Source organism: Galeopterus variegatus, unplaced genomic scaffold, assembly GCF_000696425.1.
Source record: "Galeopterus variegatus unplaced genomic scaffold, G_variegatus-3.0.2 Scaffold5927, whole genome shotgun sequence".
Taxonomy (NCBI): Eukaryota; Metazoa; Chordata; class Mammalia; order Dermoptera; family Cynocephalidae; genus Galeopterus; species Galeopterus variegatus.
The window spans coordinates 1-19,508 of NW_007732038.1; the positions used below are offsets into that span (position 1 = coordinate 1).

The 19,508-nt window shown below is 35.9% G+C and overlaps 1 protein-coding gene across 1 annotated transcript in view; it reads left to right on the forward strand.

Annotated features, from left to right (window-relative positions):
- Positions 1 to 11,844: 11,844 nt before the first annotated feature.
- The window catches only part of LOC103605590 (putative uncharacterized protein CXorf30), a gene marked incomplete at its 5' end in the record, with an annotated part of 100,137 nt that continues 92,473 nt past the window's right edge, over positions 11,845 to 19,508 (forward strand). The window contains one exon of the mRNA XM_008590206.1: positions 11,845 to 11,943. Within this exon, the coding sequence (XP_008588428.1) occupies positions 11,845 to 11,943 (99 nt within the window). The remainder of the gene's footprint in view (positions 11,944 to 19,508) is intronic.

Consider the following 19,508-nt stretch of genomic DNA (forward strand, 5'->3'; position numbering starts at 1 on the left):
TGGTGGGCGGTGGCCAGTCAGGCGGGGAGCAGTCGGGCTTCACCCCACAAGTGGGGCTGGGCTGGGGGTGACTCACAGAGCTCGCAGAGTTGGGCTGGTCTGGCGTGCTTCATTCTGCCTCTGTGCAGTCCTTTGCTGGCTTTCCTGGCCTTTATTGTCTGGGCTGATCACTTGTTCCCGCAGCCGGGCTTGAGCGCTCTCAGGAGTCCTCCTCTGTGTTGGCCCCAAAACCTCGAACCTGCTGCCGCTTGTTTGTCGATGTAGGATCATTGTTGGAAGAATTATTTGCCTTTTGTTGCTCTTGGAAATGCAATCAATACTCTGGTATCACAGCGCACAGCTCACAGGATTGCGCTGTCTCCTGTCACGGCCGCTCCAGACCAGTAAATTCCAAGGCACTTCCAGCACTCCGTAGGCTGAGGATAGTCCTTTGATAATGAACACGATGATTTCAAGGGGAGAGAAATCCGTGAAAGCTCCTTGGAGCCATAGGTCAGCCATCTGCTGTGTCCAATGTGCGTAAGAGGTTGTGGGGAAGATCATCCATGCATCTGCAGCTAGAGTGGCCAGGAACAAGCGCCACCGGTGACTTAGATCCATTTCCATAGGTTTATAAAATTTCTAATGCTATGATTTTGTTTCCTTCTTTACTTTTCTTAATAAACTGTATACTTGGATTAAATTTTGGTTCCAACCCACCTTGTTCTTTTTTTTCATGTCATATTGAAGATGTATGTTTTTAAATCAGACTGTTTGAAGTATTTGATCACTTTGTACTAAATGTCAAAATAATGTGAGTCAGAGAAAAAACTAACGCATGAGTTTTCTGAAATGCATTTTAAATCTAATATTAGACATTTCTAACCTATCTTTTCAACTGTTATTGCTACTTCTACTGAAATTATTGCTAGTACGATTGTTGGGCTAAAGTTATATATATGTTAAGGCTTTTGATATAAATAACCAATCAGAATTGTTATATGAGGGCAGTTAAAAAACTCATGGAAAGGTTGTATTATATGTTAATGCTATTTTTCCAGGAACTTTTGGAAGTACCTTCGTACTGTTGCAATTCACGCTGCCATCAGGATTATATTGTAGACATTACCTGTTTTGAACCTTGTAAAACACTGAATAGTAACATTCTCCTTAATCTCCATCAGTTTGATTGAGGGGAAATTATATATTATTATCATTGCAAATTTACTATTTTTTGATTAATGCTAAAGCTGAATATTGTATCATTCACCTGTTGGAGTTTTGGTCTTTCCTGATTATTTCTTCATGCTCTTGGTATGAAATAACTTCAAAAATTAAGAAAGTAGTGTCACCTCATGTAAAATTTCCTCATAGAAATTTTGGCTGTGCTGAGGAGAGGCATGCAATATTTTGTAAAAATCGATTGCAGGCTCAAGGAAGTCAGCAATTCAATATGGAAGAGAATTGGGCATATGTAAAAGCAGAAGGGAGAAGGCAGGGTTGAGCAGGAGTTAAAGGTGGAAGGGGGGTAAGATTTAATTGGTGGGCTAAGGCTGTGGGAAGACTGGGATCAGAGTCAAGGTAGAATGAAGAACCATGAACAGGAGGGACATTTCTGCCTTTGAGCAGATGGGAGTAAGATAAAATAAATGTGAATAGAGATTAATTGGCAGGTAGTAGAAGGGCTTTGGAATTGAGAGCAGTCATGTTTACATTTTCATCTGCTGAGGAAAGGAGACATAATAGGGAATTTGAAGAATGGAATAGTGGTATGGAATAATTGTTAAGAGGGAAAGGAGGATGGAGCTGACAAAATTCAAGTATAAAAGGTATGGTGTTTGACTGGGATTGAAAACCATAAATTTAGACAGACACCAAAAAAAAAAAAAATACGTTTGTGAAGTTAGTATCAATTGTACTGCTCAGAATTCCTGGTATAGGAGTATACAAAGCAGATCAATGGATTTTTCCAAGGAATGAAATTTTCAGGGCAAGTGCAGCCAAATTACTTCATAACTATGCAAGTATTATAAAAATGTACTTGGATCAAGATTTTAACATTAAAAATAAGTTGTGAAATAATTTGTGGCTTCTTAATTTTCTAAAATTGATCTAAAATTCTTTCTGCTATGTAGTAGGAAAACATAGTAAGCTTGACAATTCAACACCAGTCATTTTGCAATTCAAACAGTCTTTATAAGTAAACTCACTCTTTCTTGGGTAAATGTTCAGGCTCTCAGTTTCTCTCCTTTTTTCAATCCGAGGAGATTGGAGGTGAAGAAAATCACTGACCTCTGATATCCTAGATCCCTTTCTCAGTCTCCCTCTCCTACGTGAAAAGGATTGTCCTTCTCTTTTCTCAGTGATGAGATCTCCCAGTCTGTCATATCCTTCTCCTTCTCCCATTTGTGGACTCTTATTTTGGAGGTGTCACCTACTTATCTTCTTGTGCTCATATTCCTTGGTGACTAAGCCTCACAATTTGACCTGAATTGTTGAAGGTCTACAGGGACGGATTACTGATGAGGAGAATAAATATATTTAACATATATAGCAGATATACTCATTATAAAAGGTACTAAATTAATACCTTCTCATTTAAATATTTGTAAATTTCAAAATTATTTCATGATAGGACTATGCAATCTCTTTTTATCTTTCAAAAGAAGATGTAAATATTCCTGAAGATGCTACAGAATTCACATAAACCCCTTGGGGAAGTTGATAGCAAGACATAATAGATCACCAAGAGATTAGTTGCTGGTGTAAGGGATCTGATAGCATTGTGGATCTTGCATTCCTCATCTCTCTCTCTCTCTCTCTCCCCCCCCACCCCTTTTTCCCTGTGCTAAGCCTGAAATGATTGCTTCTCCTACTGGTTAGCATGGCAGCTTATACACAGCTTGATTTAAATTATTGTCACAATTATTGCAGATAATATTCATCTTGCCCACAATATTTCTGGGATATTTGTGGGTAGGGTCTTAGTCACTTGTATAGCAGATAGGACAGGGTAGGCCTTTGATTCTTGTCTGTTGAATGACTAGACCACAAATAAAATATTAAAATTCCCATAACTTAAAGACAATACAAAGTACAAATAAAGTGTCAAAGATCCTGTAAATATTACAGGGCATTATTTGGGGGAGAGGTGTTAAAAATGGAAATAGTCAAGATATTAGCAGGAAAAAGAACATTAGATAATTGGGTAATCCAGACATTTCATAATGAGTTTGAAATACTAAAAATGCTGCCTTGGAAAAATAGTGAATTTTGAAAGATATCTATGTATCTTCTATCATTTATCTATCTATCTATAAAAGAGAGAGAAAGATATAGGGAGAGAGAAAAGCAAAAGAGAGGAGATATGTCAGGATATTGCAAAACCCTGAAATACTATGAAGAGGACTCCAGGTTTTATCTTCCAGGAAGTGAGAGTGTTCAAAAGATTTTCTGTGTTTTATGACCTGCATTTAAGTTTAACTCTAGAAATATGGACAATGGATATGGATTGGGGGGGTGGGGGTGGAGGCAGACTGTAACTGAGAAGAAAACCATTGATAATTTAAGCCAGTACCAATGGAAAAGTCCACTACCACAGACTGCAGGAAAGCACACAATGTATTTATGGAATTTTCCCAAAAGTCTCTGAGAAAGAATCTGCTTCTTTACCAAACATTTTTAATGTTTCATGTGTCCAGAATACTTCTTTTTAAAACAACTGTGCTAAGTTATGTAAACAAATGTTTCTAAAGGCTTCTCTAGGCTTCCAGTCAAGATGGAGGAATAGACAGTCCCCAGTGTCAGTCTCTCCCACAAATCAACCAATTTACAACTATATAAAAGAAACATTAGGGCCGGCCCGGTGGCGCACTGGATAGTGCGCCGCTTGAGAAGCGCGGCGGCGCTCCCGCCCGAGGGTTCGGATCCCACATACAGACCGGTTCCCACTCACTGGGTGAGCGAGGCACGGGAGCAACGCCGAGGGTTGCGATCCTGTTGCCGGTCCCGGTCCGGTACGGGGGTGACACAGAGGGTTGCCGGACACGGAAAAAGACAAAAAAAAAAAAAAAAGAAACATTAGCCAAGCTGGGGCTGCTAGAGCTCAGGGGAAGAGGAGGAGAGACCTATGGAGTTCATGAAGGCAGGAGAAGCCATTATGAGAGAAAGAAAAACTGCTTGGAGTGTTTCAGGCCATGGCCACATTAAGGCTGGAGCTGCTGAGCACATGGAGCAGGAGCCAGCAAAAGCCACAGCTGTGCCCTTTGGATGGAGTTGCTTGGAGGCAGCAGGGGAGACAGGGCCCTTGGTGTCCCCCAGGACAGCAAGACAACTAGTAGGGTTCTTGTGGACACACATAGGAGTGAGGAGCCAGAACAACTAAAAAAAGGAGCCATTCAGAGGCTAGTGAGTCATCGCAGGGGACTGGCACAAGGCCCGTCCCATGGGAAGTGTTTGGAGCACAGGTGGTGTGGGAGACAGGCCCACTGGGAGAACACTGGGGCATGGCAAGGACAACTGATCTGTCCCCATCAGCACAGGACCACTCAGAGGAAACTGGTCAGGAATATAGAATTGCATGGGTTGCAGTTTGATGAAAAGATTCAGGCACAGATCAGAGTTTCTACACAACCCAAGTGCACCAGGTCTCTGGAGAGCCAGAAGTCCCTAGAAGGTCAACCATTAAACCCTGAGCTGCATAAAAAGCCTTCCCTAGGGAAACAGCAGCAAAGCAGCAATTTAGCTCAACCAACACAGCTCAAGTCCTGGTTCCCACAGGAAGTTCACCCATTTTAGAAATAAGCAAAGGACAAAAAATTAGCTCCAGCCCAGGCACACCATCAGTGCCTCTGGGCCCTCCAGGGGACCTGAGGGATGGAGTCAGGGACCAGACCCCACTCCCACAACCTGGCATACTGTGCCAGCGCCTTGGGGCCCACCCAGAGACCCGAGGCATAGAGTTAGGATTCAGACCCCCCCCCCCACAGCCAGGCACATTGCCAGCACCAAGGAGCATGCCAAAAACATCACTTCTGTGAGGGTGTCCCACCACAGCCACCGCAGTAACCACAGCTGCTGCAAAAGTGGCCAGATGTCACAACCACCACACAGATGGTCCACCAGCCACTAAAGTGCATTGACACAAGGAGAGTCACCAGCAGAAATAAAGGAAAGAAAAGGACGTCTCTCTCCACAAAGCCCATTCTAGAGTAACAGAAGATGCATCTGCTCTATGATAATATTAGTGGATCTGAACACACCTCTCAGCATTGGACAGATCATCTAGGCAACAAATCAACAGAGTAACTGTTACTCTTTTAGAGGGAGAGAAGAAATCTAGGGTTACCAGTTGTGGGAGGGGGGAGGGAGAGGGGGATAGAGAGTGATCAGACAAGGGACATAAAGAATACGTACAATTTGTAACAATATGTATACTAGTAATATTGATTTGATCAACATGTGTCAACATTGAACCCCCAAAATATGTATAATCAATTATGATTCAATATAAAAAAGTTTCCACCTTGGCCTGGCCAGTTAGCGCAGTTGGTTAGAGTGTGGTGTTATAACAGTAAGGTCAAGGGTTCAGATCCCTAAACTGGACAGCTGCACACATAAAGTTTCCACCTTAAGTGGATTTTGTTGTTGTTGTTTTATTTCTTTTTCTCTTTTAAATGGATTTTAAATGGAGGATTTTCTCTAGTTCATCTTGATATTAATTTTTAATTTATTTAAATTTATTTTTGTTTTGCTCTGGCTTTGGGAATTTGGGTTTTGGTCTCATTTTTTTTTCTTTTTTTTTGTAATGTATTAGAAGTATTGGTCTAAGAATCTATAGAATAGTGTTCTAGTCTCAGGTCCCTTACTAATTTGCTGTTTGATCTATGACAAGCCACTGAGTATTCCCCTGGACTTAATTTTGTTATCTGAAAAGTAAGGGAGCTTGACTATGTGATCTATATTCAAACTGTGAGATTCTAAAATCCTGTTCACAGGTTCAGAATTCAGACTGTAGCTTTTATGAATTCAATCTAATTTGATCTTTTTAGTATGAATTGTGTATAGCCAGGAATAACTACATTATTCATTAAACTGGTCAGTTATTTGTGGCCAGCAATTAAATGGTTTAGATGTAGAAATTTAACACTGTTCTTTTAAACTATAAGCAATTCTGATGACACCCAACTTGAGTTCATAAATCTTTCTCAGCATCAAATTCAGCAAATATAAATCCAGGTAATAATAGAATCGCCTTTACTGGATTATTAGAACTAGAAAAGAAAGTGTATGTAAAGTGCTTAGCACAATGTCAATGTTCAGTAAATATTTAGTATTATGTAAAAATAAATAAATAAATAAAGGCTTGTCTACATTTCTGACATGTTGTTAAATTTATCCATTTATTTTAATTGGCACATAATAATTGCTATTTCTGAAGTTTTTAATACCCCAGATGAGTGTTATGTTATATCCACTTTAAAATAGGCCCAAGCTAAAATCATTGTGGCTGTGCTATTTGGAGCAGAAATTAAAGATCTTGGCCACACACTTGACTGTTATCACATTACAACAAACTCACAATTATTTCCTAAGAATGTTGTCCCCATTCACAGGAATTTACTGAGTGAAGTGGCTTGCCTTTCATTCAGGCAGAAATCCTTGTTATGCTCCACAATTTCTACATGAAAATGTGAACCTGACCTTTAATTCAACTTCTGGTTAAGGCATAAGGTTCACTTGTAATTGAACACGTGATACACAGTTGTGATTGACTCAGGTGATATACAATTGTTACCAATTATTAAGAAGGAATTTATGACAGACGCTGTACCGAGCACTTCATTTGTATAATTTCTTTAACTTATGTCAGGACAACAAATATTCAACTGTTATTTATCTGGGCCATCTTCCAACTGCCAATAACTATAACTCTTCTGAATGTTTCCTCAAGCTGTCTGCTCTGCCCACCTAGGGCAGGCTGGAGGTGCTGGTGAGTTCATTTTCCCTCAACAGATGCCAGGGGTAGTGGAGAAATATCACAGTTCCCATGCCTCTGGGCAGTATACCTGTGACATATATGTTCTGCTCTGGTTCTCAGAGTTCTCCAGCTGCCTTGAGCCTCATTTGTCCACAATAGCGACTTGCTTGATAATACACCATTCGTGGGGTTCCTTCCAATCTCTGACTCACTTCTGTACTCCCCTACTGGAATTTCCTGAGATCTCTTCCCAAATAACAGCTTCTAAGGAAACCTCAACTAAGACAGTAATCCTCTGAAATAAGCATTATATCTGTTTTTAAGGATTAAAAAAATGAGGAATAAAGAAGCTTGGCAACTTGCTCATGATCACAGAGCTATTAAATGAAGGAGCTAGGATAAAATGGAAGTGTGCAAAGCCAGTTCTCTGAGTGAATCACTTTGCACATGGCTTCTCAGTAATTGGGCAGAACCATTTCTCATTAACTGTTCACCTCGGTGTATACCAAACCAAGAAGCTCCACCAAAGAAATACTATTAGTAAAGAGTTACAGGAAAGACTTGCAATCTATTTGTTCGAATGCTTTAAAATCTACTCATTAAATCAAAGTAGCCAATAACTCAGTACATGAAATCTGCTACATCTTCCCCCAACCATACTAAGAATTGCGTTAATTGAATTTCACTGTATTGTGGCGCCATTTACCTACAACATCAGATGACATAGAGATATTCTAAGGAATTCATCAGGATGTGTTGGTGGGGATGTTATCAAAGGCTTTCTTGTTACATTGCAGTCTTTTTTGTGCAATCTTCGGAAGAAGTTTCTTTCAGTTGTTACTATCAGAAAGAATGGTAGCCTCTTTTGAGTCATTAGTTAGTTTTTATCCTGTGGAGAGTGATTATATCACTTCATTTTTCCTTCATACACTGGCTGCTAGGAAAACGTTTTGGCTTATTGAGAACAAGTGACATTACCATGCTATATCTTATCTCTTACTTCCGGTTATGACCCTAGTCTTTTTTGAACATTCTAAGAAATTACTTCTAATGACTTTCCTTTTGTGTTTTATATTTTCAAGATACCTTTAGAAAGATTTTTTTTGTGACAGATAGGGAATATAAATACACATATTTGCCAAAAAGAATAATAGTTTGCAATATTTCCAAGCTTTTGATTGCTGGAGAAATATCCTACTGGTGGCATGGTAAGCCTATAAAATTGGACTGTAGTTCTTGACTTGTCTTGGACTTCTCCTTCCATATCGCAGATTAGGAACAGAAGTTTGCAGGCAAACGGATGTACAAACTGTAACAACAACAGGAACAGGGAAAGCCCTTGAAAGAGCTTTCACTTGAACATTATGTAAGGCAAGGTGTAGAGAAAATTATGTTTCAAGGGGCCATTCATATCTTAATGCACGCCAACCTCAAAAGATTAATGAGGGCCGAACCCGTGGCACACTCGGGAGAGTGCAGCGCTGGGAGCACAGTGGCTCTCCCGCCACGGGTTCAGATCCTATATAGGGATGGCCGGTAAGCTCACTGGCTGAGCGTGGTGCGGGGAACACCAAGCCAAGGGTTAAGATCCCCTTATCGGTCACAAAAAGAAGACAAAAAACAAAAAAAGATTAATGAGATAGAATGGAATGGCTACAGAAGTGATGGCCTAAACACCCTGAGAATAGTAAAGATGTCTCTAAAGTAAACCGTTAATGAGTCCCATGAGGAGCAAGATGCTACAGAGAAGCTTTCAAATAGCTTGGGAAACTAGGATTTGTTACAATCTGCTGTGTATCACACTGAGCTCTATAAACATGAGTGTACCTAACCTTTTTAAAAATTTTTGTGACATATAATAATTGTACATATTTATGAGGTACAGTGTGGTATTTCAATACATGTATACAATGTGTAATGATCAAATCAGCGTAGCTGGCATATCCGTCCCCTCAAACATTTATCATTTCCTTGTGTTGTGAACATTCAGAATCCTCTCTTCTAGCTATTTGAAAATATACAGTAAACTATTGTTAACTATAGTCACCCTGCTGTGCTATCAAACACTAGATCTTCCTCCCATCTAACTGTAGTTTTGTACCCTTTAGCCAACCTTTCCTTATATCCGCCTCTCCCACCAAAACAATTCTTGGAAATCAATATTGTCGCTTTTCAGATGTGGAACCTCAGACTTAGAAATTCTCTAAAGCCATACAATGTGTAAGTGGTAGAACAGGGTCTTGAATTAATCATGTCTGACTGTCTTCTTACATACCAGCTGACTGTCATTCTAAGTTATCTGCTCAAATATGGTACTTTTAAAGCCCAATAATAAGGTTTAAACAATGGTACTTGCCCCTCTCTTGGCTTCGTCTTCTTGGATCTCAGGGGAAGAGTTCTCCCTTCATCATATCAAAAGTACTCTGAAAATGCCCTTAATTCCACTCGTTTCACATTTTCTCAGCTTTTCTGGTCTCTCCTTTCTCTTTTTTACTCTGCCATCAGACATTGGCTTTGCCTGATTCACACATACTTGGGCTTCTTGTCTTGCCCTTGTTTGGCTGGACATGTGCCCTTGCTCACTCCTGGTATCCATGGACTCAATTCTCACAATCCTCACTCACCAGTACTTATGTTCCCTACCTGAGACCCCATCTCTCAAGTTTACACTCTACTCACTTGGGAATAAAGGTAGAGAAAGGGAGGGTAAACATGAATGGGGGAAAAGGATCTGGGCTGAAACATTAGAAATCATAAAATAATGTGCTCATATTACAAATTTAAGGACACATCTTCATTAGATGTTGATACTCTTGCTTATATAACCATGTTCCAAACCTGCTAATAATTTGTGTGCTTGTTCATGCCAGGTGTTACCTTAAGTCATCGCTTTATTCCTTCTTAAATGAGTATTTCCATTTTGGCATACATGTTGATAAAGCAACAGTTAAATATACAATCACCGACTATTTGAGCATCTGTTTTGTGCTGAAAACTGTTGTATGCACATTTCAAAGCTATCTCACTTTTGGAGAGTGTAAATATACACACACACATACATACATACAATGAGTTTGCTTTTGTATGATATTCTATATGTGAAATCTCAGTATATGCTTGAACGTTGCATAAATGAATGAAGTAGTAATTAATTCATACAAAGCAGCCGTCTTGTTTGTTTTTATTACTGTATTGTTACACAATGTAATCTATTTTTGATTACTTTTCTACTAAAATAGCTATAGTCTAGTGATTATTCACTCTTTTGACTTAATCCAAATTTAAATGCAATATTAGTGATCTGATTCAAATGTTTAAATAAAAATGGATTTTGCTTTAGGCATCAATAGTTTAACAAAGAGTAAAATAAAGTAACACTAGGGATAATGATGTGAATGCCAATTAATATATTAATTTTACAAAAATCAACTTCTATTTTGAGGGTTGATCAATATAAACAAAGTACTATGATGACATCTTGTTGACTTAGGTTTAATTATGACCATGGCGTTCACCAGCTGGAAAGTAATAAAGCACACAATATAGCACAAATATGATGAATTATTCACACTTATGGGACATGGAGAGAAAACACCCAGTGCATTTCATTTCACGTGGTTGCCGGGTGTCAGGATGGCCGAATGGTCTAAGGCGCCAGACTCATTTCACGTGGTAGAATTAGTTTATGAAAATCTTGTCCCTGGAGGCCCTTTGAATCTTATCTAAACTACACCTGGAGTTGAATAAATATTTATGTTAAATATGTAATAATTATTGCAAATTGCCAATCAGGGCGAGCATGGCTTTATATATCAGAGGAGAAATAAATAGGTGTAAGAACTCCCATACCCTCAAAATTTCTCCCAAATTCAGACATTCAACATTTTAAACATTTGAATTAAGGAATAAACAGTATTGGGAGATTTTGAGATTTATGGGCAGGGAAGTTGGAGTAAGAAATATATTAAAGTCTTCTTATACTTTAGTTTAATTAGATTACTTTTCTTAGTTTACTTTGCATACAACAAATAGCTAACATTTTTGTACTAAGGAAAAGTAGACGTAGAATGATTATAATCACTCTTCACATGAATATTCTGAGACTTTACTTGCTTACAATACTTTAATTAATTTTAGATATTGTTTAGGTAGCTTAGTATCCTTTTACCTGATTTTTGATTAATAACTCCCACTGGGAGCAGATCAAAATTCAGAATCCTAGGTCCATACTCAGTTATTCTGATTCTCTAGGTCTGGGATAAGGCCCTACCATTACAAAGTATTTTAAGGCAGGCTGGCAGAAGACTACACTTTTAGAAATATTGATCTCTACACAATGGTCTCAGAACATTTTTCTTTTTATCACACATCTCTATTACTAAGTTTTTTTTAGGGTTCCCTTCAATGTATATATATTTGCATTTGAAATGTATACATGTAGCACTATCAAGTCATATATTTAATATCAATAGAACTTACTCCTCTTTTAGAGAATTAATAAAGATATGTTTGTATTTATTGGTTTAAACTCGTTAACATTTCATAAATGTGTATTTATGGATATGTATATATTAAGCCCTGAAATCCATTTTTAGTTGGTGGGCTCAAACAGGCTTTCAGCAATATATATTATTTGAGTAGTTTAAATTAAAATTCCAAAAATTTATGAGTTTATTTTATATTTTTAATATTATATAGAAAACCATTTATAGTGCTAGATATGTTCTCCAAAAATGCCATTTAAATTTTATTTTAAAATATACTTTGAAAAACATTCATCTGTGAAGTTCTCCATTAGAGGAGAATTTTATTCTATTTCCATTTCCATTGATGTTTTTCTTCTTGAATGTGACATGCAGGTGTAATATCTCTTTATTTTTAATTAGATCGAGAAGAGCCCAGGGATCTTGTCATTGACCATTCCTGGAATAGCTTCATCAAAGAGAATTCTGCCTTTGGGTTTAGTCCTGTGAGTCACATGCAAGGTACAGGATTTCTACCTTATATTCTGTCATTTTATATGCTGCCACATTTCAGACATAATGAAATATATGTTTACTGTCTTAATAAATATTTAATACGAATTGAAAATATAATTTTAAAATTTTGAAACAAATTTTAGTGAGTTAATAGAAAAATATGGAGAGTATAACCTTTATGTATGCTCATTACATTTGCATTATTTTTTATTCCATAGCACATAAGTAAGACTTGTCAAATATTTTGTCTTTGAAATTTTGAATGGTTGAATATCATACCACTTACTACATGAGTGTGCAAATCAAAGAAGATTTCAGAAAATTACAAATAGTCTGCTATAACAACTAATACTTATGAAAAATACTTACATCTTTGCAAAGTTAATGATTTCTTGCAAATTTATTACAGGGCATGTCTTCTTATTCTATATATTAACCACTCCACCTGCATATTGATAAATAAGAAAAAAATCTAAAAAATAACAAAGTTACCTAAAAATATAAAGTCCCAAAATTATGAATTTGCTTATAAATAATAATATTTTTAAATTACAAAAAATAATTTTGACAGTAAAATGCGAATTATCTTAAGAAAATTAATGCAAAAATACTAATTGAAATCAATAACCACTACTAACATTCTAATAAAAATGGGTTAATGAATTTCTTTTATATTTACTGTAGTTATTTATATAGGTATCTTAAATCTCATTAATTCATCTCATTTAATAAAACAGTTCAATGATATAGGTGTTGTTACTATTCTCACTGAGTTGCAGAAATTACAATTCAGAAAATTAACTTATGCAGAACCAAAACAGTTGTATAATGGCAGAGCTGAACCTCCCTCCTTGTGTCTAACTTTAGAGTTTTGCTTTCTGTTTCTTTGCAATACATTAAAAGGAGTATGAACAACAGTTCACACAAGAGGAAATACAGGTGGCCAAAGAATGGTTGAAAATACATTCAATGACACTAATAATGAAATAGATGTTGATTTAGATAATAGCCACCTAAGTTTTCTTTTCCTTTTCTTTCTTTGGTTTTGTATTTTAATGAAAGTACCACAGCTAATGTTTCCATGGTGAAACTGGAACAATCAGTGATTGTGGGAGAAGAAATCACAGCATGGTTTCTAGAAAGCACTTTATGTAATGTACACAAATAAATTTGAAATTATCATCCTTTTGACCCAGAAACTCCAATTCTGTTGAGATCTTTTAAAGAAATAATCAAAATATGGTTAATGTATGATTCTGCATTATTTGTATTACCAAAAAATTGAAAACAACCTTAATTCCAAATAATAACTTTGTTATATTTGTAGCAACTATTTATGTCTGTTTATACTTAATTTTACTTATCCATTAAATATATGAACCATTTTCTCTTTCTTAAATTTTATCCATTGATTCTACACTTTCAATGACCTTTGGCATTATGAAATTAGTTGAAAATTCATCTTTGCTTTTTTTCTTCTTCTCCTTCATTTTTAATGGGGAAGGAGTTACAGGTAGTAGGTAACTTTTTTATTTCCTCCCTTAGTTTATCCATATTCTGCTTTTTCCCTATGCAATTACAATCTAATTTTATTCCCCCCTCATTTACTTAGCTTATTCTCCATTTTTGGTTGAATTAATGACAATCATTCTGTTGTTATTTATTTTTGCAATGTGACATCTTATATTTGTATCATAAATATTCTGTTCCATGTGTCTGTATTTCAAGTCTCATGCCAATGCCATACAGTTTAAATCCGATGGCTTTGTTATTTTATTATACTTGTTTATTTCCACTTTCAGTTAAATCATTTACTTCCTCTCACCACTTTTTATTTCTCTGGAAAAAAATTAGAATAACTTATCATCGAGTTCCAAAATAATCCCAATAATCGCTCAAATGCAATTACAGTAAACCCATCGACAAATTTGCAGAGAATTAAATATTTATAATATTTACTCTTCTTGCTCAGGACCATTCATTTCCTCAATATTCTGAAGCACAGTATTTGTAAATGCCAATAAAGTTCATGCTTCCAGTAGCAGGACTTTTATTTTAAATAATCCAATTACTAATCATATATAATGCAATTTCTATGCAACATGGAGACCAAAATTTTGTCTCAATTTTAAGTCTTCTAACTTGGAAAATAGAAATTAAATGTACTTTCTTAATTATAATTTATATTATTTTTATTGTCTCCAAGTAGTTTACAAATTTAAACCAGTTCTCTGCTGGATACTTGATTTCTTTAATTTCTTCAGTGACTTGGTTTTTAAGATAAAAAATGCATACCCTGCCTGCAGTGGGATTGACAGTTCAAGATGTGCTCCCTGCTGCTCTGTATAATAAAATCTCCAAGGGAGTTAGTTAATTTTCTAGAAATTCCTTGTTTGCTCTGTTATTCTTACATGCTGTAATATTTGTCCCTTGGGGGCTTTACCGCTAATTTGGGGAGCACAAGCATTAAAAGTACAACAGAAATGGAAGCTTGGCTTCATAAACTACTATTGCCCTCTTTAGAGACATTGGGGTACCATTGGCCATATTGTAAAAATTACCTCTAGGGATATTAATAAAAATAAATTTTTAACTATAAAAAAAATTAACCTTAAAACTAAATTTTCCTACATCAACATGGAATTTTTCCTTGGCAAATATTTGGGAACTGAAAATATTATCTTATTCTCAACCAGTGTTTACCTAAGTGTGTTATAAAAAGACAAAAACAAAAACAGACAAACAAAAACCAACTAAGATCTATGCTCAAATAAATTTGGGAAACACTGGGCTCAACAGAAGTTTCTTTATGCATCTGGCCAAGAAGTATACTTTTGAAAATGCTACTTTCTGATGAACTGATTCAGGAAGGTTCTCAACTTGTACCCTCTCACTTGCCATGTGATGTGACAATGCATTCCATTACATTCAATTAAGTACTAGGCATTAAAGGGAAACGCACGACAGCCGATAAGACTTGTAAGTATAAGCGGATAAGTATATGTTCCTCAGGTATAAATGCTGCTACTTCGTTCTGTTGTAGTAGCTATGCTATTCACCATCCCATTCTCAACCTCATTTTACCAAAATTTTGGTCTATACGTGACAAAAGATCACAGATAAAAATAATTTCTATAACCATTCTTCATATTGATTTCTTTCAGAAATTTTAAGTTCCTTTGTGCTTAATGAACTTCTTTAATAAGATTGGATTTATATGTAGTTAGATATTGACCTAGTCTAGAACTCTAGCAATTGACATTATGTTTTTCGCATTGGAAAACGCATTTGCATACACTTTATTGCTCTAAGGAAATATACTTTTCTAGAAATTTTCTTCCTTAGAATGAGTTTCATATTATGCTCTACATAGATAAATATTTCTTTTTGTTTTTAGCAAGTTCACTGATCCTACTGTTATCTTTCAAAACTGGTGACAAGAAGTAGACAGGAAGGAAAGAAGATCTTGCTGTCAGTGAAGAACCTTAACCTATTAGATCTTCTCTTTAAAACTTAATATTGTCTACATATTTAATTAGGTTGAGTAACAAGAATAAGACAAGAATGTAGGTGAATTGTGATCTAAGAGGACATCCTTCTGCAAAACTATAAATTTATAAAACACGGAGTGTTCATTTTCTCTTTTGCTAGGTTGGAATCAAATGCCACAGAAGCAAAATCAAGATTAAACCCTTGAGGGAAAAAAATCTTAGTTGTACCATCTTCCTGTTTCCTCCAGCTGAAATGCTTAAAAGGGGAGGTGGGGAGAAGGTTAGCATTATTACATGGTATACTGTACACTAGAGAATAAGGTGCTACTTTGCAAATAAAATTATACCTAGAATTTTAGGAAGGTGTCCTGTGTACTGAACATTAGGCTTGTAGTCAAAAAAATCTGTGTTCTGGTTTTGACTGTAACATGGATAAGCTATGTTAGCTTGGGCTAGTTTCCATATTCTCTGAACCCCATTTTAGATATTTTTAAAAAATGAAAATGAGTTTTAACTAATAGGATTTTTTGATGAGAAAATACAATTGTATATGTGAAGAAATTTCTAAACAGTGAAATTATCTACAAGTATAGGTTATTATTATTAGTTATATAATTGAAAATAAGTTAACTCCAAGACCAACTCCTAGTTTCCTTCAATTTTGTAAAAAACAAGATCTAGCACAACTGCTGTTACATGCCAGAAAATACATTTCTGAAAAACAAAGAACAGTAATTTTTCTTGTGAAGTCTATTTGTTTTCTAGGTGAAACAGTTACTAGACAAATGGTTTTAATTTTATAGGGACTAAATTACTAGTTCATGAAATAGTCTTGGTATCTTGGTAAAAACCACTTTTCTAGAAAATGACTTCTTATGGACGAGTAGATAATTATATCTATAGTTATATCTATATTGATATTTTTCAATTACCCAACCTTGTTGTCCCATTTAATATTCCTCACCCTTTATATATTCTACTCTTCTTCAACATTTCTATTTTTAAAATATCTCCAAAATTTAGTTATTCATATAGTACCTTCACAATTTTTGGCGTACCTTTGCATTACCTATGTAATAATTTACTTAATTTATTTAATAGCATTTTAATGAAAAACAGTGTTACTACTAAGATTTTGATTTGAATCCTCATGTAAGTGAAAGGACCTAGAATAATTATGAAAATCTTGAACATGAGAAATAATATTAGGAATTTATGTTACAACTATCAAGACTTAATCATATAGCTGTAGTCCTTAAGTCAGTATGGTATTGGTGCAGTAGCAATGTACTTTGTGCCAGAAACTTTTTAAAGCACTTTATAAATATTAATGGATTTAGTCATCAAAACAACTCTTTAAGATAGATTCTATTAGTATCTTTATGTTAGAGATGAATATACTGATGACATATGTAGGAGTTATGCTCAAGATCACACAGGCAGTGAATGCTGGAGTTTGTGTTTGAATTTAGGGCTTGGACTCTTACCCATAACACAGTACTCCTATAACTATAAAGCAGCTGTAAAACATCAATGAAAAACTAATAAAATAAAATTTAAAAATAATTGTCCAAGTTTCACTCAGAAGTATGTTCAGTATCACTGTTGCAGAGCAGTTTTCCTGGGAAGTAGACTCTGAGAAGTATGCTAGCATGCAGGAAATTTATTAGGGAGTGCTTTCAGTATCAACACCACTGAGGAAAGAGAATGAAACAAGATTGAGTAGAGAGAGAAAGTGGGGACAAAGATGTCAGCTCACACAATAGTGAGCACTGAAGGTAGTATAGCTCTTCAGAGTTGCCCCAGTTTGGGATGAAGAGGCTAGGATTTTATACACCCCGTCCCCCACCTCCCATATTAATCCATCATTGAATGCAGTCTTCCTCCAGGAAAGGAATTTGACCTTGTTCAGGTGAGTCTCTTAATCTGAAATCTAGACTTTATATACTGGCAATAATCTCAATAACATGGGGCACAAAGTCATGAGAATATATTTCTCTTTCATCTAGAAGCTTTATTGTTTACTTTCCTGACACATATCTCAATAATTTTCAATATGGTGAGATGTAGGTGTCAAGATTCAATTTATTCACTATGTAGACCACATTGTTTTAGCATCATTTATGGAAAAAGCCATACTTCATTGAATTGTCATGGTGCTTTTCTTCCAAATCAGGTGGCAGTATATATATGAGCCTGTTTCTGGATTCTATTGAATTCCAGTTTTCTATTCATCTACACTTGTACCAATAAATACCATATTGCCCTAATCAGAGCTATATGATTAAGTCTTGATATGTGATACAAAAATCCTTCACATTTTTTCTCATGTTCAAGATTTTCATAATTATTCTAGATTCTTTGAGCTTACATAAGGAATTTAGAATCAGCTAGTCAATTTCCAAAGACACACACACACACACACACACACAAACACACCTACTAAGATTTTGATATGAATTGTGTTAAAATTATAGATTTATTTGGGGGCAACTAGCATCTTAGAAACATTAGGTTTTTTAGTCTTTCAGTTCATAAACATGTGTATTAGTCCGTTTGTGTTGTTATAACAGAAATACCCGATACTGGGTAATTTATGAGGAAAAGAGGTTTATTTGGCTTACAATTCTGGGACAGCTGCATCTGGCACAGGCCTCAGGCTGCTTCTACTCATGGCAGAAAGCGGCAGGCAGCTGGCAGGTACAAGCAGATCACATTGAGAGGAAGCAAGAGAGAGAGAGAAGGTGTTAGGGTCTTTTTAAGTAAGGAGCTCTCATGAGAACTAATAGAGTGAGAACTCACTCATTAATCCCCCTCCCCCAGGGAGAGTATTAATCCATTCATGAGGGATCCACCCCCATGACTCAATCAGGCTCCAACAGTGCCACACTGGAGATCAAATTTCCACATGAGTTTTGGAGGGGACGAAACATTCAAACTCCATCAACATGGTATCTTCCTTCATCTATTCATCCAAATATTTGTCCATTACTTCAAAATTTATTTAAAAGCCCATCTCATCACGAGTGATTTGCCAACATTATCATAAACTTCACTGCCATACGTACTTTTCTGGATTATCTCTACTATTCCATTGATCTGTCTTAAAGAGTCAAAACTACACTGTTTTAATCATAGTTGCTTTATAATGTTCTCTAATATGTATTGAGGATAGATCTCTTTTATTACTTTTTATGTTCAAGGTTTTCCTGCCTATTCTTCACTATTTATTTGTCCATATGATCCTTATAATACACTTTACTACCTTCAAAGAAAATTCATGGAATACTTATTGGGCTTAATTTAAACTTAAAACATTATAAACATAGGAAGAAAAGTTATTTCTTTTATATTGAATCTTTCTATCAATGAAAGATATATATTTTCATTTTTTCATCAACTCTGTCTTCAGAAATGTTTAAAATTTACCTTTTGTGATTTTTTTCATATGTTCTAATGGACACATTATGCTCAAAACCATTTTAAATCACCTCTTAACGGGCCAGCCCGGTGGCGCACTGGATAGTGCGCCGCTTGGGAAGCGCGGAGGCGCTCCCGTCCGAGGGTTCGGATCCCACATACAGACCGGCTCCCGCTCACTGGCTGAGCGAGGCGTGGGAGCAACACCGAGGCTTGCAATCCCGTTGCCGGTCCCCGGTCCGGTACGGGGGCAACAACACTGAGGGTTGCGATCCGTTGCCGGACACGGAAAAAAAAAAACTGTATCAATAGTTACATTAAACATAGATGTTCTAAACATCACACTTATAAAATCTTTTTTTAAATTTAATTTTAAAAATTTAAAAGAAACTCATCTAAAAGAAATATTTTAAAAATAAAAACAAGCCAAGTGTCCATCAGCAAGTGAATGGATAAACAAATTGTCATACAGCCATACAGTGGAATACATAGATTGATCTCAAAACAATTATGGTGAGTAAAATAAATCAGAGCAAAACAGAAAAACAAAGCAAGATTACATATTGCATGACTCCATTTAAACAAAATCCTAGAAAATGAATTTATAGAAATCAGATCAGTGGATGTCTGAGGATGGGGTGCAGGTGATGAGAAGCAGGG